The sequence below is a fragment of the Scylla paramamosain genome, chromosome 28 (assembly GCF_035594125.1).
Source record: "Scylla paramamosain isolate STU-SP2022 chromosome 28, ASM3559412v1, whole genome shotgun sequence".
NCBI classification, from domain to species: domain Eukaryota; kingdom Metazoa; phylum Arthropoda; class Malacostraca; order Decapoda; family Portunidae; genus Scylla; species Scylla paramamosain.
Genome location: NC_087178.1, coordinates 11,700,735 through 11,725,246, shown reverse-complemented (window position 1 = coordinate 11,725,246; position 24,512 = coordinate 11,700,735). Strand labels below are relative to the sequence as shown.

Sequence of the window (24,512 nt, the reverse complement as noted above, 5' to 3'; positions counted from 1 at the left end):
CAAAGCGGCAATTTTTCCCTTCTCCAACTTCCTGTAGTGAAGTTTACCTAACTCCACTGCTGGGATCGCAGCCACCATGAGGCCGATCACCCTGGCCACCTCTCGAATGGGGGCAACATCTTTACACAAAAGTTCTGCACATCCTTGGCGAATTTTGATTAGTCTACGCTCAGGTAAAGAGGCAGTCATGAACTTGGTGTTAATAACATTGCCTAGGTATTCAATACATTGTGTGGGGGTGAGAACAGACTTCTCCATATTGATACAAAAGCCTAACCTCTGCAACAGAGAAATGGTGGCCTGAATCGCCTGAAGACATCCTGAGTAAGAGTTACTGCAAATTAATGTGTCATCTATAAAGCTGGTGATAGTGTATCCTTCCTGCCTTAGAGTAGCAAATATTGGCTTCATCAGTTTGGTGAAAAGCCGAGGTCCCTCAGAAATGCCATTAGGGAGGCAGGTGAATTGATAGATAACACCTTGCCATGTAAAACATAAAAATCGTTGTTGCTCATCTGCAACCCTAACAGAATAATAAGCATGCCTGAGATCGACAGAAGCCAAAAAATCACCCTGGTTGATGAGCCTGATGGCCTGTTCAAAATTTTCCATTTTAAAATGTTTATATGGTATGTATTTGTTTAACCTCTCCAAGTTAAGAACCAGGCAAAATTCCCCGTTTTTCTTTTCTCGCAAAAAAAATAGGAGAGATAACCTGCTGAGTTAGTTTGTGTGTGACTTTAATGACTTTAAGCTGTAAAAGTTTTTTGATCTCTCCAGAAATTATCCCCTGTTGCACAGTGTTGAACCTGTATTCCAAATCATTAAAAAATAAAGGATGAACACTATCGACATCAATATCAAGGTGGCAATGCTGAACAATATCCAAAATGACAGGGTCACTGGTAATTTTACACCACTCATGCAGGAAAGAGTGTAGTCTGCCAGCTTCAAAACATGCACTTGCCTGTAAGTTTACTGGGGCTGCCTGCTGCGGCCGCCCCGGCCCTTGGAGTTTTTTGGCTCCACATCCTGACGAGTGGAAGGCAGTCGTGGGGCAGCCCTGGAGCCATACCTCTGTTGCCCGTAGGGTTGGAACCTGGCGTAATATCCCCTACTAGCAGGCTTGTTCCAATATCCACCAGGGCGTTTACCTGCGAACTTGCTAGTAAAGGCAGGCTTTTTCTGCGAGAACTTACTCCGCAGTTTCTCTGCTTCCTCAATTTGTCTGGCAGACTGGGACACATCGTCACCGAACAGAAAGCGAGTAATTGGCACCTTATCTGAACAAAGATGAGCATATTTATAGTTTATCTCGCGTTTCATGACAAAACGCCTGGCCAAATTTTTCCTGTGATTGGCATTGCCTAGCAATGCCAATGCACCATTTAGCATGCTCACCTCATGTGCCAACTTGGGGTTACCTTCCTGTTCAGCCAAATCATCCAGTGCCACTAAGGATTTGGTGATAATGGTTGAAGCCCGCAGGATGTCCTTATTTACCTCCTTCAAGCGGAAGTCTGTCTTCCTGGCATCCAGCTTCAGGGCCTCCAACACCTGTGGGTTACATTCCACTGGCGCAAGAGCATGGCAGTTATTAGGCCTCTTGACAACATCGTCCTCACACATGGCCTTGTAGTCCTCCTCTCTCATACCATTATCAAAGAGTAAGTTTACCATCTCTGCCACTCTATTGTCAATGTCAGCAACCACCGTGTCAGAAGGACCAAAGGCCTTAGTGCCCTGAATTAAGGTGCTGTCAGCAGGGGCGGCAGGCATCGACACTGCCTCATCCTCACTCATCCTGGCCGAGAAACCAGAAAAAGTGGCAGAACAAGGAGGCGACAAACCCCAGCCCCCCAGAGTACTGTCCTCCACAGTCACCTGCGCCGACCCAGTAGGGGATGGTAGTTGCCGTCTGTCTGCCTTCAAGGCCTCCACTTCACCCCGCAAATCAGCCAAGGCGTCCAACACAACTGACCAAGGGGGAGGAGGAGGAGAAGTGCCGCGGGAACCACATGCGTCAGCACTGTTACGTAATCTCACGCAACCATGCCTCCCACTCAAGCGACGAGATGAATGATCCCTGTGCCTGTCGTCGTCATCTTGAGGGCGAACAGTGGACCCAGGGAGAGGAGAAGGCCCACAGAAGGCACGTGGGGCAGGAGGGGAAGGGGATCGAGAGGCAGAGGACGCTTCACCAGACTCCGACATGGCTGCCGCACTGCGATAAGGAGAACAAAGCCGTAAGCTTCCCACACAGTTCCATCGTCAGTGGAGACCGATATACCAATAATACAACTCGCCCCAAAAACGGGTAACGAAGTTGAAGGCACTGTACCTGCGTAACAAGTATCGTGGCCTTATCTGAAAGAAAACAGCAAAAACTTGGGAGTCCGTATGACCCAGAATGACCGTGTCTGCCCAACACGGCAATCAGCAAACAACTGCCGGCAGCGCGTGACGCACTCTCTCTCATGGGAAATGTCCGCCCAGCGGATAGGTGATTTTGCCGAAGTAAAATTGGGAGGTTCTACCATGTAAGGAGGATTATAAAAATGGGAGACTAAATCATGCAAAGAAAAATTTTACAGTTAAGAAAATTCTTTTGAAGTATTGATTGGAAGAGACTTATGGAAGGCAAGACAGTGCAAGAGAAATATGAAACATTCCTGAAAAAGTACAATGATGGTGTGCAGAAGTATGTATCTGTATATAAAGTAAGGAGGAGCAAACATATCTGGTATAATGCCAGATATGCAGAAGCTAAGAAGAGAAAGGATATAGCTTGGAAGAAACTGAAGAAACAAAAGAAATTAAAATAATAGAGAGCAGTGTAAGGAAACAAGGAATGAGTATATTAGAATAAGAAGAGAGGAGGAGAAACAGTTTGAAAAGGATGTGGTAAAGAAATGTGAAGAAGAGCCTAAGCCTTTTTACATATATATCAATGGAAAGATGACAAGCAGAGAGACCATTAACAAGATAGTAAAGGAATGAAGGATATATCAAACAGCAGAAGAGATGAGTGAAATTATGAATGAGAGTTTCAGGTCTGTGTTCAGTGTGGAAGTGTATTTTACAGAACCAAATGAGGAGGTAAGGCAGGGGGGTTACAGGAAGTCTTGGTGCAAAAACATGAAATTGGCAAATTGTTAGAGAAGTTGGGTGTCAGGAAAGCAATGGGGCCTGATGGAGTGTCAGGTTGGACACTAAAGGAATGTAGAAAACAAGTAGTGGAGCCAATTTGGGATGCGATTAACAGCTTGCTGATAGAGGGAAGAGTACCAAGAGAGTGGAAGAGAGCAATTATAGTGCCAATACACAAAGGAGGAAAGAGGACTGAGCCACTAAATTATAGACCAGTGTCACTAACTAGTGTTGTGGGGAAGATCTGTGAAATAGTGATGAAGGAAAAGTGGATGAAATATTTGGAAGAGAATGAAGTTATAACAAATAGTCAATTTGGTTTCAGAATAGGAAGGTCATGTGTGACAAATTTTCTAAGTTTCTATACAAGAGTAATAGATGAAGTACAAAACAAAGATGGGTGGGTAGATGCAGTGTACTTGGACATCAAAAAAAGCTTTTGATAAAGTTCCACATAAAAGACTATTGTGGAAGATTAAACATATAAAAGGACTGAAAGGGACAATGCTAAAATGAATGAGAGACTGCTTAAAGGATAGAGAAATGAGAACAGTGATCAGGGACACCTGTTCATGTTGGAGTAATGTAACAAGTGGAGTACCACAGGGGTCAGTGTTAGCACCCATTATGTACCAAATATACATCAGTGATATGCAGGAGAGTTTGACCAGTTATATTAATCTGTTTGCTGATGATGCAAAATTGTTAAAGAGCCACATTGATTGTATGGAGTTGCAAAGAGATATTGACAAGATTTATGGGTGGAGCAAGAAGTGGAAATGAATTCACTGCTAAGAAATGCCATGTGATGGAATTGGGAAAGAGTAAGAGAAGACCTGCATGGGACTATAAAATGGAGGAGGAAGTAATAATGAGGAGCAAGGAGGAAAAAGACCTAGGATTGTTTTTTTTTTTTTTTTTTTTTTTTTTTTTCAAGATACCCTGACCCCAGAACAGCATATAAGTGAGATATCTGGCTTGACGTACAGGATGTTAACAAATATTAGGGTGGCATTTCATTACATGGATAAGACTATTATGAAAAAATTATAGCCACTATGCTATGTCCCAGGCTAGAATATACAGCAGTGGTGTGGTCTTTGCATGTGAAGAAAGACATAAAGAATTTGGAAAGAATTCAGAGGGCAGCTACAAGGATGGTACTGGAGCTGAAAGACCTAACATATGAAGAGAGGTTAAAGGAAATGGGACTGTCAACTTTGCAAGTTAGAAGTGAAAGAGGAGATCTAATGATGTACAAAATAGTTAACCACACTGAGAAGATAGATAAGCAGGACTTGGTGTTGCTGGAAGATGATGAAGCACCCAAAGAAGATCAGGATTAGTCAGTGTCTGAGGGACATCAAGAAGTACAATTTTCCACATAGAACTGTGGATATCTAGAATGGTCTAAATGAGGAGGTTGTTTACAGCACCTAACATGCAGAAATTTATGGAAATGCTGGATAAATATAGATATGGAGACAGGACACTATGAGCCCTGCTTGAACCCTGTATTATACAACTAGGTAAATACACACACACACACACACACACACAAACGGTGGTGGCAGAGCTGACAGGACGTGTTTCCTAGTGCTCTACATATAGAAGGAAGGAATAACACAAATCACTCATGGTGGAACAAGTTATGATATGAAGACCCAGGAATACCTAGGTGGTAAATAGGGAGGGGAGAAATAGTACATGAGTATAGTTATCCTGTCTCTAGGAGAGTTTGGTTGGTTTGTTTACACTTTGGACAAAATGGCATAGGGCGACACCCCAAAAGAATGGGAGTCCTTTGAAGGTTTTACTGGTGAAGAGAGATAACTATATTATAGATTGCAGTATAGAAAAATTTTATATATGGAAAAATTGATGGACAAGTTAGTGAAGAGAATAAAGACATTGGAGGGACACCAAAAGGTGACAGGTGAGGAATTGGTGATTATTATGGCAAAGTTGATGGAGATGGAAAATAAAAATGAGAAGTTAAAGGTGGAAAATGACTGTTTAAGGAAACAAATAAAGGAAAAAGTAGAAACTGTTCTGAAAGAAAATGAGGAAATGAAGGCAAGTGTAAAGGATGTGGAAATGAGACAAAATAAGTGGTTAAATGAATTTCTATTTGAAGAAGAAACACTAAAGAAAATAATAAAACAACAAGAAAATGAGAAACAAAATCTGACAGAAAGTGGTAAGAGAAAAAGTTAGTGAGACACTGTAGAAAAATATAAACAAGTAATTGTATTTGGATTAAAGGAAAAGAAAATAGTAAGCAGAATTAAAAGAGAGGAAAAGGAAAAGAACCTGTTGAATAAGTTACTGAAGAAAGTGACAGGTGAAGACAGTCAGATATTAAAGTAAGTGGAAGAGTCCATAGAATTGGGATACATGAAGAAGAAAAAATGAGATCCATAAGAATAAGGTTTGCAACACAGGTACAAGCAGAAGTAATTAATGGGTCTTGGAGATTGCCTGGAGATGAAGAATATAAGAATGTATGGATAAACAGGGATATAGATAAGACTGAAAGGTTGAAGCAAAAGGAGCTGGTAAATGAGGCTAAACAAAAAAAAAAAAAAAAAAAACGAATGGAGGTGGAGAAGTCTTCTGAAGAGTAAGAGATATAAGGATAAAGAAATGGTACATCAAGCTGTAAGTAAGGTATGTTATACTAATGTAAATGGATTAATGTCAACAAAGATGGAATTAAATGAGTTAAACAGAACCACACCAGATGTTGCTGTATTATGTGAGACAAAATGGAAAAATGAATGGGGAACTCCTGACATTGGTGATAATAAATATGATTTATGGATGAAAAATAGAAGTGACAAGGGAGGAGGTGGAGTGACAATTCTGACAAAAAAAAAATGTGGCAAAGTGGAGAAGGTAATAAAAGTGAAGACATGTCTGAAGTTCTACAAGTCATGATTAGAAGTGGAAATGGAAGGATAATGAATTATGTAAGAGTGCATGTGTCACCTATGACCAATGCTTGGCAAAAAGAAGAGCAAGAAGAGATGTTGGTAGATGTGTTGAAAGGTCTTGAAAAAATAGTGAAGGAAAGTAGTGATATAGTTATTGTTGGTGATTTTAATTGTAAGGAGATAAATTGGGAGACATTGACAACTACTGGAAGTGAGAGCTCATGGAGTAATAGACTGTTAAACTAGGTGGCGAAAAACTTGATGATTCAATGGGTTGATTGTGATACCAGATTTAGTGGAAGAGATAAACCATCAAGACTTGATTTAGTGTTTACCAAGGACATGGAAATTATTGAAACTATACACTATGATAGCCCCCTAGGTAAAAGTGAACATGTGTTGATGGAATTTAATTTGAAAAATGAAAATGTAATCATTGATGAAAATTATAAGGTGAAAAGATTTAAATATAGTAAAGCTGATTTTCAAAAATTAAAAAAAAAATAATTTGCTGCCATGGACTGGAAAGACTCCGAAGATGCAGATGTTCAGGAAAAATGGGATGAATTTATAAGGATATATAACTCTTGGGGGCTGTTTAGCCCCCATAATGTTTCTGGCGTATGTCAACAATATGGTGGATGAGGTTGACAGTTATATAAATATGTTTGCAGACGATGCAAAATTATTGAAAAGAGTGGAAAACAATATGAATTGTGAAATATTACAGAAAGATCTAAATAAGATATATAAATGGAGTAAGAAATGGGAAATGGAATTTAATGCAAAGAAATGCAAGGTGATGGAATTAGGAAAAAGCAAAAGAAGATTGACAAGGTCCTACACTATGGGAGAAGTGGAAATTAAGAAAACCAAAGAAAAAAAAAAGACTTGGGAATTACAATAAGTGATAATTTATCGCCAGAAAAACATGTAAACAACATGTTGGGGAAACCTATGAGTTACTAAGAAAGATGAAAGGGGGCAAGTGCTTACATGGATGAAGAGATGATGAAAAAGTTGATGGAATATGTGATTTGACCAAAACTGTTTGGTCACCCCATGATAAAAAGGAAATAAGGAAAATAGAAAGGATCCAGAGAGCTGCAACCAAACTGGTACCAAGTTTGAGAGATTTAACCAATGAAGAAAGATTAAGGAGATTGAAGCTTCCATCATTACAAGAGAGAAGAGAAAGAGGGGACCTGATTGCTATATACAGAGCTTTAAAGGGTAAGGATCAAGTTGACAAAGAAGACTTATTTGTGTGGGACTCAAGAGATACAAGAGGACATGGAGTGAAATTGAGGAAAACAGCAAGTAGAAGAGATGTCAAGAAATGTGGTTTCCCAAATAGAAGCATAGAAATATGGAACAACTTAGATGAAACAGTGGTACACGCAACAAATATTCATTAATTTAAAGTTAAGCTGGATGCTTATAGATATGGAGACAGGACAGCATGAGCATAGCTCTTTTCCTGTAAAACACAAATAGGTAGTAAATACAACTAGGTAAATACACACACACACACACACACACACAATAGATGTGTGAGGATAACAACAGATGCCGCTGCTAATATCCTGCTGTTTACATCACTGAGAGCTGTCCTTGGTGGTGGGAGTCACACTAGTGTTACTTGCTGCTGTCCTGTCTCCAAAAAAGTTTTAGGGAAAGTGTGATGACTGCCATAATGAGCAGGGAATCTCAGCCCCTACACCTCCAACGGGGACTGTTCTGAAGGAAAGACTGGGATTTTTCTGGTTTTGGTGGGGATGAGAGAAGAACTGGAGAGAGCTTGTTGGGAAGAAGTTTTATTGAGCTGGAGAGTGAAATGCGAGAGATGTAAGTAAGGATGGAAAAGATGGAAAGAGTGGTTGAAATTTTGATTACTGAGAAGGGAGTTTAGAAAGGTGTGTATGATGATTTACACACAAAATTAGCACTATATGAGAAGAAAACAATGGAACATGAAGACAAGGTTGATGAGTTAAATGTAAAGCAGGGAATTTGGAAGAAGGAATAGAAGGAAAAGAAGATCAACTTTAGGAGGATTGTGGAAGAGCAAACTAAGGTAAATGTCAGCATACCAACAGAAAAGGTTGCTAAAGTGATCAAGCAGAGAGAAAACTTGGTGAGAGACACAGTAGATAGGAAAAGACTGTAGTGGTATTTGCTTTAAAGGAGGAGTGTGTACCACAGAGGCAAGAAAGGGTAAAGAAGGAAAAGAGGTGAGTGGATAAAATGGTGAAAACAATACAAGAAGACAAGGAGCTGGCAGAAGAGATTAAAGAAATTTGAAGATTGGGCAGATATGTTGAGGGTAGACAGCATCCCACTAAAATAAGGTTTAGATTACAAGCAGCAGCTGAAGAAATAATAGGCAAAGCTTGGAAATTGGCCAGAGTTGAAGAGTACATACAAATATGGATAAAAAAGATAAGACCAGAGAAGAGAGAGCCACTATAAATGAATTAAGAAGAGAAACAAATGAAAAAAAAAATAAGAAAGATTAGGAGTGGAGAAGAAGAGGTTCTGTTGGAGGGCCATAGACATGAGGGTGAGAAAGTGGTACAGGAGAGACAATGCAGAGGGGGAGGATTAAAAGTGGCACATGCAAACATAACTGGTTTGATGTCAGCAGTGTTGGAAGTAAAGATTGTTTAAAAGAATATCATGGGTATCATGGATATCATGGGAAATGTTGAAACAAAACTGGTGAATGATGTGGACATTTTAAATATTAGAGATGGAAAATACAACCTCTGGATGAGAAATAGAAAAAGTAAGGAGGGTGGAGATGTGATGCCCCTAGTTGGAAAAGATTTGATGGTGGAGTCTACTACATGTGGAGAGGGGGAGCCAGAAATAATGAAAGTAAGCTTAAAAAGAAATCTGGGAAGATGCCACATACTGTAGTGACTTATATTCCCCCTTATTCCAACTCTTGGGGAGAGAGAGAATACAAGAGAATACAGGAAGATACAAGGGCATGTTTATCCAAGTTGCTTGAAGAAAATTAAAATGTACTAGTGATGGAAGACTTTAACCTCCCTAAAAAACTGAGGGCGTTGATCATCATTCTGCTGCTATAGGACTGGAGACATTGAATGATGTCTTTGCTAAAATAAAGCCAAATTATGCCATTTTCTGCCCAATTTGCTAGGCCGGGGCTATGACTACACTGATTTCAAGTCAGACAGCAAGGGTTATCAGTCTACAGCTAGGCTCCGTCATGGCCAGGAATGTGATTCCAGGGCGTCTGATTCAGCTCACTTGCTGAATTTCCTTACCTTCACTCCCCACGCTCATACCATGCTAACCACACTATCAGCTATTGTAATGCACGGGGGCAGAGAAAATACCCAGGTAGGGGGTGTATGGAAAATGTAGAGCACCTGTTTTCTTTTTCCCCTAGCCACAGCCGGAGCAAGCCAATCAGACAAGTGGGCTGAGCCACACTCAGTGTACACTGACACCACCTCATTCAACTCATGATATTTCCGTAACCATGGCACCAACAGACTTCCAGATGAGGCCATTCGAAAGAGTTGATTGTGGGGAGAGTACAGTTTTCATTCACTTGTTCATTGTAGGTTAAGAGAAATAAGCATGCAAAAACAGGCTATTTTACATGTTTTAAGTTCAAGCTGTGGTCCTGGTGGTCAGTCAAATTTCCCCCACCCCCCTCAGGTCTTTAGGCATTAATTTTAAAGAGGTATCTTGGGAAAGTTGGACCACAGAAAGTAGCAAGTCATCATGGAGGAACAAATTACAGGAGTTGGCTATTGCAAATATTCTTGCGTTGTGGATTAAAGAAGACACGAGATTCAGAGAAAATGACACCATCAAGACTCAGTCAAATTTTACCAAGGAACAAGTCATAGTAGAGGATTTAAAACACAAAAACCCAATAGGAAAAGGTGATTATGCATTGATTCAGTTCTTAGTAATGGATGAAAACATCAGTACAAGAAAAGAAGACCACAAGAGAGAATGGTTGAACTATAGTAAGACAAATTTTGGAGAAGTTATGAAGAATTTTGATGAAATGGATTGGAACAAAGTATTTCAAACAGGCGACATAAAAGAAAAGTGGACCACCTTCCTGGATATTTATAATAAAGGAGTGGAGAAATGGGTCACTAAGTGTAGCCGCACCGGCTGGGCATCAATTGGCTCTCAGGTGATCTGTTTTACTGATCACACCCATCATCATAGGGTCGAGGAAAGGCAGTTCTCCCTGACACGTTTATTGATGAGGTAGGCATGACTGTAAGAACTGCGAACAAGTTCTCGGTCTCAATTTCTTACAAAATAACATTATACACGGATATTAAACACTTTCAACATATTACAATATTCATTAACAATACATGCAATTAACTTGGCACTATGACAATCAGTTTTAACTACAAAATTAAGTATTTACCTCGGTCACCATCCTGCCCATCTTTGTCTGAGCGCGACTTGGCCGTGAGTGATGCCCGCAGGCGACTAGCAGGTTAATCCCACACTACTAACAAGTGAGCATCGGCTTCGGTGCTTAATATAGCATTAAATACTGATACTTACACATATTACACGTTTTCATGCAAATAGAAAACTATTGAACATTTCACTTATAAATGCCGAGGAATAATGACATGAGGTACATACGCTTTACATACAGTAACATGGCTTCCCTAAATTGTGTAACAATTTACCTTAAATTAAGATTAGTATGTACCTTAAAACTAGGATTAGCACATAATATGTTTTGTTACATTGGCTCCTTGGCGGGGATGCTCCGGTCTATTATTATGCATTACCTTCTAACAGCAATACTAGACTATGTATTGGCCTCTCTATGATGGTCCTGTTTGCCTTTATGTGTCTTCCCTGGTTGTCGAGATTACAGTCTGAAACCAGGACCTTAACCTCTCTTACTAGGCCATCATGATCAGGAGATACTTTATCCATTTAGGTTTGACATAATCTGGCACCTTTGAACTGCATTCTTACATAATTCTTGTAAAATTTGCTTTCTAGTCAGTATGAGAGGTGACACTAGACCTAATGGATCATACATGGAGCTCACTGTTGACAGAATGCCTCTCCTGGTGAGTGGCTTGTCTTTCAGCTTTATTCTAAATTGAAATGTGTCAGATTCTATGCACCACTCAACTCCCAAAGTTCTTTCTATAGGCAGTGTGTCTTCATTCTTACTAAAATCCAAGCTTTTAATTCCATCTGCTCTCTCATGAGGAGAAATTGCAGCTAATACATCTTTGTTGTTTGACAAGAACTTATGAAGGTTAAAACCTCCCTTGTAACATAATTCTTTGCTCTGCTGAATAAGAGTGACAGCTTCATCCATTGTAGCTACTGACTTCAAACCATCATCAACATAAAAGTTGTTTCTTACAAACTTGGCTGCATCAGATCCACACCCGTAGTCATCTGCAGCTTTCTTAAGAGCAAAGTTGGCTACTCTTGGAGATGAAGTAGCTCCAAACAGGTGAGCTGTCATTCTGTATTCAGCTATCTCATTATTAAGGTCACCATTTTCCCACCAAAGGAATCTTAACATGTCTCTGTGTTCTGGGTTGACCTTCACTTGATGGTACATTGCTTCTATATCACATACAAGTGCAATGCTTTCTTGCCTAAACCTACACAACACTCCAATAAGTTTGTTGGTAAGGTCTGGGCCTTGTAACAGGTGACTGTTTAGTGACTGGTTCCTGTAGTTTGCACTACAGTCAAAGACAACTCTCAACTTCTTTGGCTTTCTCGGATGATAGACTCCATGATGTGGAATGTACCAGACCTTACCATCATTCCTAACTAAATCCTTTGTCGGTACAACCTCTGCATAACCCTTTGTAATGATATCATCCATGAACACTTTGTAATCACCTTTGTGTTGATCATCCTTCTCAAGTTTAGCTCTTAACTTCTTGAGTCTCTGCTCTTCTAATAGTTTGTTGTTTGGAAGCTTGACGTTATCATCTTTAAGAGGAAGGGGCAACTCATAATGGCCATCCTTCAGCTGATGTACTCCTTCTTTCATCTTACTCATAAACCTTTTTATCTTCATATGATAATGGAGTGTCAGCTGACTTTCTATCACTGAAGTCAAGTTCAAACATATCTCTGACTTGAGAAGGATTAATCATCTCTTTGGTTTTAGTAGGAACCACTAAGAAATTAACCCTCTTTTCTTCATTGATTTCTACTTCTTGTGGCACTGTTCTGTAGACTACCACTGTATCCTCCAATGGACTTGAATGGGGTGAGATTCTACCAATGATCCCCCAACCTAGCTCTGTCCTACGAGCATAGGGATGCTTCTTGCTATCACCTGCTATTTGCTCTTCTGCCATAATGGCTTCTGCACAGTCAAGACCAATGAGGAGTCCTATGTCAATGTTTGGGTCATATTTCATTAGTTTGTCAGAGATTGCCTTTAAGTGGGGCCAGTCACAAGCGGTCTCGGGCCTTGGTATCTGACTCTGTCCAGCTGAAATGTTTTCTGTTGAATATGCTGAAGGGATTGATATTTCCACTTCTTCATTATAACCTCTTACTTTAAGTCCATGAATTTTGATAGAATCAGTGATTTGTTTTCCACTTATTGTGTGGATATTGAGTGACACTGATGGTCCACTAACTCCCAATTTATTCAGAGTGCTTTCCTTGATGAATGAAGCATCAGACTGCTCATCCAGCAGGGCATACACTAAAACTTTATTCTCTTCATTACTAACATGATGTAACCATACAGGAACTATCATGGTGTGCCTGTCATGTGTCACTGATTCTGTAACTTTGACCTTATTTGCTACTACTGTGGGTTTATCATCTTTAGGCTGAGTTGCTTGTGCTGGCACCCTTTGGCTCTCAGTTCTTGTCATGTCATCATTGTGAAGAGCTGTGGGATGGTATCTCTGACATACTTTACAAACTTTCCTTCTTCTACAATCCTTTCCTTTGTGACCCATTTTTAGACACCCTGTACATAACCATTTTTCTTTAGCAAATTTGTACCTAGTATTACCATCAAGTTTGGCAAATTCCTTGCAATCATCTAAATCATGATCCTTTGTACAGTAGTGACAGAATCGTCCTTTCCTTTCCTGGTCCTTGGGATACTGTTTGTTGGCTTGTACATTTACTTTACTTTGGAATGACCACATTGGTTTTTCCTCAATTGCTTTAGCCATGAAAGGTCTACTCCCTCTATTCTTTGTCATGATGTTTGATTCCCTTGGTTTCCAATTGGTTGCCCTTGTGTGAGTTTTGATCCAGTCATTTACTTCCCTACTTACTGAATTCCAGGAAACAAATGGATTGCTTGCTCCTTTTGCTTCTTTCTGGACAAATTCACATAACATTTCAAAGGGTGGGTGGTGCTCTTCATTGCTACTAGGAGTGTTGTTATTACTGTTAGCATCAAGATATATCATTACTTGCTTTCTCCAGTCATGAACAATATGTTCAGGGAGTTTTGCTAGCACCTTTCTCTGCTCTCTCGAGTCATTCAGAAATAACAAATAAGAAGCGTGTTTCATTGCAGCTAAACAGCACTTCAAAAAATCTGAGAATGCTGTTAATGCTGGACCATAATGCGGAGAGATTGGTAGCCAATTCATTAACTTTTTTTGTGTAAGCATCAGCTATGATGCTTTTGTTTCCAAATCTATCCCTAAGAATTTTCTTTGCTTGCACATAGTCAGCATCAGAGTTAAAGTGCATTAACATTTTAATGGCATCCTTTGCCTCACCAGTTGTATACCTGTCTAAGTAGGCAAGTCTCTCTCTACCAATAGAAGTTTTAGACTCTACATAAGTTTCAAAGTTTTTCAACCAACTTGGAAATTCCATGGGTTCTCCATCAAAAGTGTTAGGCTCTATTGGAGGGAGGCTCCACTTGGGATCAGGTATGTTGATTGCAAAGGTTCCCCCAGGATGGGAAAAGGATTGATGATTCTGTCTCACATTATTCACATTATTAGGCATGTTAACATTATGAGTGTGTCTACGAGAGCTTGGTGCAAGACTTTGAGCTGTATGGTTGAGATTTATTACCTGAGGTTCACTAAATATTTGTCCATGTACTTCATTTGTCATCAATTCATTATCTCTATTGCAAGAAGAAGGTTTCTGTGGGTCATGGAATGTAACATATTTGTGAGGCATGGCATTGTCACTTTGTTGATTTGCAATTGCTTGTGCTTTCATTTCATTTTGTGACTCTATGTATTGTTGAAGATAACTTTGCTTCTCTACACTTTCATCATTACCTGGAAGCATTTTTACTTCTTCTTCAACTAAGCTAAGAGCATTAAGTTCTGCACTAGCAACTGCTAAATCTCTCTCTTTCTTTTTCTTTGAGAACATTGCTTCTGCCTCTGCTTTTGTCTTAGCTAACATAACTTCTGCCTCTGCTAAACTATCATGATATTCCATTTCCTTTCTAAGTCTGGCTACCTTTGCTGCTACTTCCTGCTTTCTTTGTGCTGCTGATGAATGTGATGAAGTAGATGAGACTCTAGAATGCCTAGACCGTTTGCTAGAACAAATTGATCCTCTGTCATTCTTTAACTCCTTTCTTTTACATTCTATACTTTCTAATATTTCATGGTGAACTTGTTGATTGTGTTCCAGCTCTTCATTTAGCTCCTCTGACTTTTCTGGCTCTAGTTCCACCAGTTTTGTGTATTCCACATAATACTGATGAAATGCCTCTATTACTTCACTTGACATGGGCTCTAATTCAAAGGGGCTAATTACAATTTTTAATCCTTTCTTAATTTTGCTGGTAACACTGCTCCATTTACACTTACAGGACTCTGCTCTTCCTTTGGTTACACTGACTTGATATTCTCTTCCTTTGTTGGTCAGCACTCGCTCCCTGACACTAACTTCTTCAATACAAGTTTGATCCCTGTCCACTTGCTCACCCTCACCTTCCCTAAGGCCATCTACGGCATTAATTTCCTCAGTATCAGACATATCTAACAACTTAATTGTGTCAATACTGAGACACTGAAAGAGCAATTAAAATTACCACTCTTAATACTAGCTAATTGTGGGTAATTTTCACTTAGGCTACTCAATTCAGTGCACATACATACTATTATACTTTCTTGCCTGTGACCATGGGTTCTACAAAATGGTGGCGAGGCACAGTGGGTAGAAGGGAGTGGTTGTCGTCAAGGGTAGAGCTGACCCCGGGGCCTCAGAGGTCAACCTATAGGCTTACGTCAGTGTCCCCTCGTCCTGTGACTCACTCTTGCTACGGTTTCACATGGAGCCAATTTCTTGCTTGTAGGTCGAGTTCTTACTGTAGCCGCACCGGCTGGGCATCAATTGGCTCTCAGGTGATCTGTTTTACTGATCACACCCATCATCGTAGGGTCGAGGAAAGGCAGTTCTCCCTGACACGTTTATTGATGAGGTAGGCATGACCGTAAGAACTGCAAACAAGTTCTCGGTCTCAATTTCTTACAAAATAACATTATACACGGATATTAAACACTTTCAACATATTACAATATTCATTAACAATACATGCAATTAACTTGGCACTATGACAATCAGTTTTAACTACAAAATTAAAGTATTTACCTCGGTCACCATCCTGCCCGTCTTTGTCTGAGCGCGACTTGGCTGTGAGTGATGCCCGCAGGCGACTAGCAGGTTAACCCCACACTACTAACAAGTGAGCATCGGCTTCGGTGCTTAATATAGCATTAAATACTGATACTTACACATATTACACGTTTTCATGCAAATAGAAAACTATTGAACATTTCACTTATAAATGCCGAGGAATAATGACATGAGGTACATACGCTTTACATACAGTAACACTAAGAAATCAATGAAGAACATATTTAAGAAGAATTGGTATAATAAGAGATGTGCTAAAATTACAGAAGTACATGAGACTTACCGTAGGTTAGTTGAAATGTGCTTCGGATTTTGCGAGGCACATCACGTCTGCTAGATGGTAGAGTTCACATGAGATACACTACACTTCGCCACACAGTCAGTCTTTAAAGATACAACTTCCCACATGAAATATTATCTCCCAACCCTTCCAGTCAGTGAATTTTTGTTGTGTAAACCAAGAATCATCAATTAACAAAGGGAGGGAGTGGAGGGCATGTGAACTCTACCATCTAGCAGACGTGATGTGCCTTGCAAAATCCGAAGCACATTTCAACTAACCTACAGTAAGTCTCATGTACTTCTGTAATTTTACTTCGGCAAATCACTTGTCTGCTAGATGGTGACGTTCACATGAGATTTTAAAGTCATGTGGGTGTTGTATGTAAAGGGTTCTGTCAAAATTCACATTTTGTAAATAGGTGTAAATAAAAGTTCCTTTTACAAAAACCCCATTGTCATTTATGAAAATAGAACATGATTTTTACTGCTGATAACATTTTAAACCTTACATTATACTGAGCCTAGCACTGCTTCTTGAAAAGGGTCTATTTCCCCTTGTATATCCTTATTATAATATTTAGCAAATGTGGCATCCTGCACCCAACCAGCTTTTGCCATGATGGTGGCAATAGGCACATCCAGTGCCTTGGCCTTAGACACTGACACAGGTCTAATACTACCTGCTGTGTACCTCTTGGTATCAATCCCACACTTACATAACATGGTCTTAAGCCACCTTGCCACCATGTCCTTAGAAACACTCCTATGAGGTTTTATATAACTTATGAGTAGTCTCCCATCTGCATTTCCAGATTCTGTCCTTAGCCTCTCAGTTCTTTCTATATATTCTTTCATAGCCTTAACTACACACAATCTGTAATCCTGAGGATAAGCTTTAAACACAATAGTACGAACATTAAATTTTGGCCTGCATTGCTTGATGTTACCTCTGAACAAAACTGTAACAGATTCTTCTCCAAATGCCATATTCACCAACAATAAGTGCAAAGTTTGGATCCTGGCTGCTTGTGTCATTGCCATCAGCATCACCATTTTTAGCGATAAGTCTTTCAATGTTAGGCTGTGTAGTGGTTCCATGAGTCTTATCTTTTGTAATACAAGTTTCACATCCCAGGTCGTCGCATACCTGGGTGTAGAAGGGCGTAAGTTGAAGACTCCCCGCAGAAATCTGTTGACAAGTGGGTGATTGCCCGCTCTGCAGCCTTCCACCATAATTCCTATTGCAGATAGAGTCCCTCTCGCCGTGTTAATGCTTTCATAACCCACATTCCTTTGAAAGTTATGAGACAGAAAGTTTAATATATCTGCTATAGATGGTGCAATGGGATTAATGTTCCCTCTACTACAAAAGAGTGTCCACCTCTTGATGTGAGTATTGTATTGTCTACCTGTTGCTGGTTTCCAAGAGGCCATAATGATTTACGTACCTTCTTTAGATATGCCATGTTCTCCAAGTTGTTTCCGGACAACTGACAAGCCATCAAATTTGTGTGTTTCATTATTGAGTGTTCCTCAGCAGTTGACGGATGCATTAGCACATTTTTTCTTCTCTGTATGACCCGAGGGTCGTCTACTAGCATCTGAAGGAGCACCCCCATCCACGGTTGTGATGGCCAAAGTAGCACTATGATCTATCCTCTGGTCTTTTCCTCTCTTAACTTCTGCAGACATCTAGAGATCAGAGAGAAGGGAGGAAAGAGGTAAACCAATTTAAATTTAGCCCACGGAATTGTAACTGCATCAATATATGCAGCCTCTGGATCTGGTGTCCATGCACAGAATGGAGTCATTTGTTTGTTCAAACATGAAGCGAATAGGTCTATACAAGGATTCCCAAATATAGAACACAATTCCTTAAATATCATCTCATTCAGCTGCCACTCATGTCCGTCATTAAAGGAACATGATGCCTCGTCGGCCATGACGTTATATTTGCCTGGTATGTGGGAAGCTGTCAGCCATACCCCATTACTAAGACACCATTCCCAGATGTTCCTACTAATGTCATCACAAACTATTGACTTAACACCTCCCATCTCATTCACGTAATTAATCGCTGTGGTGTTATCACATAACACCCTGACGTGTAAACCTCTAAGGAGATGTGTAAAAGATCTCAATGAGAATAACATAGCCAATAATTCACGCATTAATGTGCGAACGCACCTCTTCAGGGGACCATCTGCCATTGGTAGTGATGCTATTTTGGCAACCTGCCCATCCTAGATTTTAAGCATCTGTGAACAACTCAGTATCTGGTGCATTTCTGAATATTTTCCTGTTTTGATTCTCCAATTTCTTAATCCACCGGTTTAAATCTGTTCTAATCTCCTCTGTAATGTTCATCCATCTATTAAAGTCTCCACATGCCTCTTCCAAAGCCTTGATCTTTGCTCTTTCCATCCTCCTATAGTGCATCTTCCCCATCTCTACAGCTGGGATTGCTGCCAGCAGCAGGCCAATCACTCTTGCCACAATTCTAATTTTTTCTTTCTGTCTATTGACTAAAAGAGAGCAATGCTGTATAATCTCATCCCTCCTACACGCCGGCAAGGTAACTGTCATGGCCACCAAATCTATCACGTTACCTAAATACTCAATACGCGTAGTGGGACATAAAACAGATTTCTCCACATTTATGCAGAAACCTACACTCTGTAACAACTGAATGTTGTCATTCATACAATCAAAACATCTCAGCAAAGAGCTACTATACAGAAGCGTATCATCAATATAACTAGTGATGTTGTGGCTTTTTATGCCTAAGTGTAGAGAAAATTGGCTTCAGAAGTTTTGTAAATAGACGAGGACCATCCGAAAACCCGTTAGGTAGACATGTGAACTGGTAAATCTTATCCAGCCATCTAAAACACAGATATTTTTGTTGTTCCTCTTCAATTTTTACTGAATAATAGGCTTTCTTAAGGTCTATAGAAGCCATATAATCTCCTTGACTAAGCAACTGTAATACTTGTTCAAAATTTTCCATTTTAAAATGAGTATATTCTACATGCCTGTTCAGTTTTTCAAGATTTAACACCATCCTATAATCCCCCGTCTTATTCTTCCTCAGAAAAACTGGTGAAAGTATTTGTTGATCCTGTCCATGTGTCTCTATGATGGCCTTTATCTCTAACAATTTTTTAACCTCCTAATGCATAATCAGTTTATCTTCCTCACTAAAGACATACTGTATATCCTCTCTAAATAAATATCCGATATTAGCTTCATCTATATTCAGATGATAATGTTCCACCATATCCAAAATGAACAGGTCACTTGTAATCACACACCATTTATTGATAAACTTGTGAAGTTGCCCAGCCTCAAATTGTTCTTTCACTTGGGTTAACGCCGGGGGTTATGTTGACCCCGGCCTCTCACAGGGTAGGAGCAGGGTAGGAGCGCCTGTGTTCACCACTGGAGGGCATCCTGCGAAAACCATACGGCTGATATCTGGATGGGAATCCACAGGAGGAGGCCTTGGCAAAAAAGTTACATTGTTTACCTCCACCAAATCTGCCACTGCTTGCAGTCCAAGATGTAGGCTTCTTAAAAGTGAATTTGGTTTCCAGCCTTTCTGCCTCCTCAATATTTCTGTTGGCTCGTGACAGGTCATCCCCAAACAATAGACCCGTCATGGGAGCCTTGTCAGCACACAAATGAGAATATTTGGGATTAATGTCCCTCTTTATGATATGTCGCCTGTTCAAGTTATTTCTGTAGTGGGCATTACCCAATAATGCCAATGCACCATTGAGCATGGCCACCTCATTTGCAATAATTTGGTGCTCTTCATCATGTGCCACCTTATCTAGCACAATAAGCGATTTTACAACAATAGTAGCTGCCTTGGTAATATCTTTTTCCCACTTCCCTTAAGCGGAAGTCTGCCTTCTTTGCCTCTGCAGGCAGCGCGTCCAGGACCTGTGGGTTGCAATCCACTTGAGTTAATGCATGGCAGTTATTTGGTCTAAATGTCACCTCATCCTCTACAATGGCTTTGTAATCTTCCTGCCTCATGCCATTAATAAACAGGTGGTTCACCATTGCAGCAATTTCCTTGTCAAGTTCTTTTGAGACAGTTTCCATGGGTCCATAATTCTTAGCACCTTGTAACAATATACTATCATGAGGAACATCCCTCTGGATTTCCTCTTCCTCATCACTGTCCTCCCTCAGTGGAGTTCTAAATCCAGAAAATCCTGCCTGTGATTCCTGAGAATCAGGCATCAAAGTATTATTTGACACCTACAGGGGAGCATTGTTATGAACTGCTTTTGACTTCACAGCCCTATTTTCCTTCTTAAGCTTGTCCATGTCTTTCTTCAACTCAGTCAAAGCATCCATAATCATGCCCAAAGAAGGCGCAGTGCTGTCTTCACCAGCGTATTTTGGAGAAGGGGAAGGTGACCGAGAGTAACTTAACCTCTCATGACGAGTAGAACGGCTCTTAGATCTGGATCTTTCTTCATGTTTACTCCCCTTGTGTAGTTCCTTTACCTTAGCTGAGGTGCATGGCATGCTGGTAGTTCTGAATCTCTCAGGACTGGGGCAAGCATCAGAAGGCGTCCTAGACATGGCGGCTAATGTTAACAAGATGCCACCCCTTTTAACAGCAGTTCCTTTTATAACCCCACGGGTGCCTTAACCTCACACACAGGGTAACTTTAAATCAAAAACTCCTTCCTTATAGTAATCTGGGAAGTCAAATGCCCCCAGGCTTGTAAATAAGGCAATATTCCTCTTGCCCCAATAATGGGTAACAAGATGGAACCATCTCGCACCTATGTCGGCTCACGAGAGTGCCCAAATATTGTTATATATATATATAGCATAAAATATTTGCCAATAATCCGCCTTATACCAAGTAACGGATATCATGTAATCAATAATCCGCCCTTATACAAGGTAACGGATATTTATAGTCCATAATCCGCCCTTAAATCAGGTAACGGATTCAAATAGGCAACACTCCGCCCTTATCAGATAACGGATATCCATAGGCAATACTCCGCCCTATAATCAGGTAACGGATAACTAAAGACAATATTCCACCCTTATAACAGGTAATGGAAATCATAATACACAATCCAAACAAGAAAACTGTAATATTCCTATCACTCCTCGATAACAGAAGTCGTAACAACAGAACAGGAGGCGGGACCGACATCCGACTTGTGTGGTGTCTGCGTAGTAACTGACTGTGTGGCGAAGTGTAGTGTATCTCATGTGAACGGCACCATCTAGCAGACAAGTGATTTGCCGAAGTAAAATTAGACTGGAGAGAGAAAAGCATGGAACAAGTGGAGGGAAAATAAAAATTTACTTGTAGACTAATTATATAAGAAATAGGAACAAATATGTCAAAATACGCTGAGATGAGCTGAAGAATTACAAAAAGAATGTTGTGGATGAATGTAAAGATCTACCAAAACTGTTTTATAGATTTATCAATGGAAAATTGAAGATTAAAGAAGACATCAGCAGAGTAAAAAGTTGGAGAAGAAAACAGTCAGAGGCCCAGTAGAGATGGCAGAAGTGTTCAACAGATACTTCCACTCAGTGTTTACTAAGGAAAATTATTTTAGGGAAGAAAAGATAACAATAGAAAATGAGAATAGTCTGAAAGAGGTAATAACATCATCATCAGAAGTAGAGATTGTTGGAAGAGCTGGATGTAAGGAAAGCAATTGGACCTGATGGTGTGTTGAACTGGATTCTAAAGGAGTGCTGTTCACAACTAGCCAAAGTGATACACAATATAATCAGTGCCACCCTGCTGGAAGGAAGAGTACCTAAAGATTGGAAATGGGTGGATATTACCCCAAATCACAAAACTGGAAGTAAAGAAGACAAATTAGATCATAGACCAGTATAGATCAAGTGTGGCATCATAGATTTATGAAAAGATCATCATCAAGAGCAGATAGGTGAAATACCTGGAAGACAACAATGTGATAACAAAGAGACAATTCAGATTTAGAGAAGGATGATCTTGTGTAACAATCTGATAAGCTTCTTCTCAAAAGTAATGGACATAGTGCAAGAGACAGACAGACGCACTGACTGCATATACTTGGACCTAACAAAAGCATTTGATAAAGTACCATACAAAAGGCTAATATGGAAATTGAAAAATATTGGACTGGGAGGATCATTATTAAAAATGGATGACTGACTTTTTGACAGACAGAGAAATGAGGACAGTAATCACAGTTGAAATGAGTTCTACAATTATCATTAGTAGCACCATTTATGTTTGCAATACAGTAAAATCCCTCTTATCCAGCATCCACAGGACCACCGACATGCCGGATACTTGAATATTGCCAGATACTTGAATAGAAGTGAAATTATGTCCACAATCACCACCCTACACTCACGCATCTTATTACAACAAAGATCAGCTGATCGCCGTGCCGTGCGTCGCCACCCGCACTGCCACCTCACACTCACCTACACACAGTTGTAGCATTGGGCCTGTAATTGTGACTCCTTCTGATCTTTTCAAGCTGAATCACTCGTATAATACTTTGTCCATCATTTCACCACGATGATACTGCAGTGTGTGATGATTTTCCGCTGCCTTTGGGGTGTCAATGGCTTTCATGTAATCCCGCAACTTTTTCATTTGGGATTTAATGTCATAAATAGTTAATGAGCCCACACCATATTCCGCCATTAGTTGCAGTCTGCTTTCACCTCTCTCTAATCATCGACAAATGTCTACCTTCTGCTTAAGTGTAAGCACAACATGCTTCCTCTTTTCTACAACTTTAGCATTATGAAGGCGTCAGGCGATAAACAGTGCACACGCAGGACTGAGTCACTGAGTAAACACAGTGCAGTGGGCCGCGGGTGGCGCAAAGCAGTGTGCTCTGGTGGCGAGGGGACAAAGTATGCCTCGCGTGGGAATTTTAATTGATTTTATGGGTACACACTGATTTTTTATTGATTTTAAGGCTCAGGGAAAAATGTGCCAGATACTTGAAGCTGCTGGATACTCAAATGCCAGATGAAAGGGATTTTACTGTATATGTAAATGACATGACAAGAGGAGTGACAAGCTACATAAGCCTCTTTGCTGATGATGCTAAGATTATGAGAAAAGTAACAAATAAAAAGACTGTGAAAGTCTGAATCAAGACTTAATTAAGATAAATGAATGGTTGTTGAGATGGAACATGGAGTTTAATGCCAAGAAATGCAGTGTGGTGAAGTTTGGAAAGAGTGCAAAAAGAACAGAAGACAACTACTATTTGGGAAATGAGAAAATTACTTTAAGAACAGAAGAAAAATCTGGGATTAACCAATTCTAATAAACTGTTGTTTGCAGAGCATATTAACAAGATCACTGGAGAAACATATAATATGCTGAGAAACATCAAGATGGCACTCACCTTTATTGGTGAAGATATGATAAAAAAAAACTGATAACAATATGTCCAAGATTAGTGTGGTCACCAAGTATGAAGAAAGATATCAGAAAGCTAGAAAGAATTCAGAGAGCTGCAGCAAAAATCCCTACAAGCCTAAGAGGGTATAGTTATAGAGAGGTTGAAGAGATTGGGTCTGACTACACTGGAAAAAATTAAAGAGGTGATTTAATAGCACTATATAGAATACTGGAAGGGATGGAAAAGTTGGACAAGGATGACCTTGTGATACCAGATACGAGAGGTACCAGAGGACATGGAAGAAAATTGAAAAGGAGTGTTTGCAGAACAGACATTAAGGAACATGGCTTTTCTCACAGAAGCATAGCAGTGTGGAATTAACTTACTGATGAGACTGTGTGTGCCAAGACAGTTCATAAATTTAAAGAAAATTTGGATAAGTCAATATGGAGATGGGACAGCATGAATCTAGTGTGGCACTTATCCTGTATCTCACAACTAGGTAAATACATATTTAATAGTGCATGGATTATTTAGGTATCATTTTGAAAGTTTAATTCAGATTTATCTGTGAATGTTTAAATATTAATAATTCTCTTCACATTTGCCAGAGCCAAGAAGAAATATAATACAGACAAGAGACAATGCATGAAGACAGATGAGGGATCTCCAAACAAGAAGATGGATAATGTGAACACAGCTACTGTGCTCACCATCATTTCTCAAGAGTTAGACTCTTCAGAATTCTGGGAACTGACAGACCAGGAAGTAAGTATTTTCTGTAATATTTTTTTATCTGACAAAACAGAAGTAATAAGTACAATAAAGACCCTTAAAAGGAAACAACCGGAAAAATGTAGTCAAAAGTTTTAATTGAAAACTATTTCACATGATCAGAAAAGTCATAAGATATTTGCCTAACTAAAAACAAATATACAGGAATACAATTATATACAATTATATATATTCTGTATATTAGGAATATACAGAATAATTCCATTGATTATCTGCTGTCTTAGAAATATAATTTTAGCTCTATGCACTTGCAATAAATTTTGGG

General features: G+C 39.7%; 1 protein-coding gene across 9 annotated transcripts in view; it reads left to right on the top strand.

The window, feature by feature from the left end:
• The window catches only part of LOC135114911 (uncharacterized), a 162,057-nt gene that overhangs the window by 122,047 nt on the left and 15,498 nt on the right, over nt 1-24,512 (top strand). For 5 of the 9 annotated variants that reach the window (XR_010275709.1, XR_010275708.1, XR_010275710.1 and 2 more), the window contains one exon: nt 24,064-24,220. Coding sequence is in view for 3 of the 9 variants with exons in the window: in XM_064031174.1 (XP_063887244.1) it covers nt 23,899-23,954; nt 24,064-24,220 (213 nt within the window). In the remaining 6 variants the exon portion in view is untranslated. Of the gene's footprint in view, nt 1-4,357; nt 4,829-20,676; nt 23,955-24,063; nt 24,221-24,512 lie in introns of those variants that run through there. The other 4 variants (XR_010275714.1, XM_064031174.1, XM_064031173.1 and 1 more) reach the window with 4 other exon arrangements.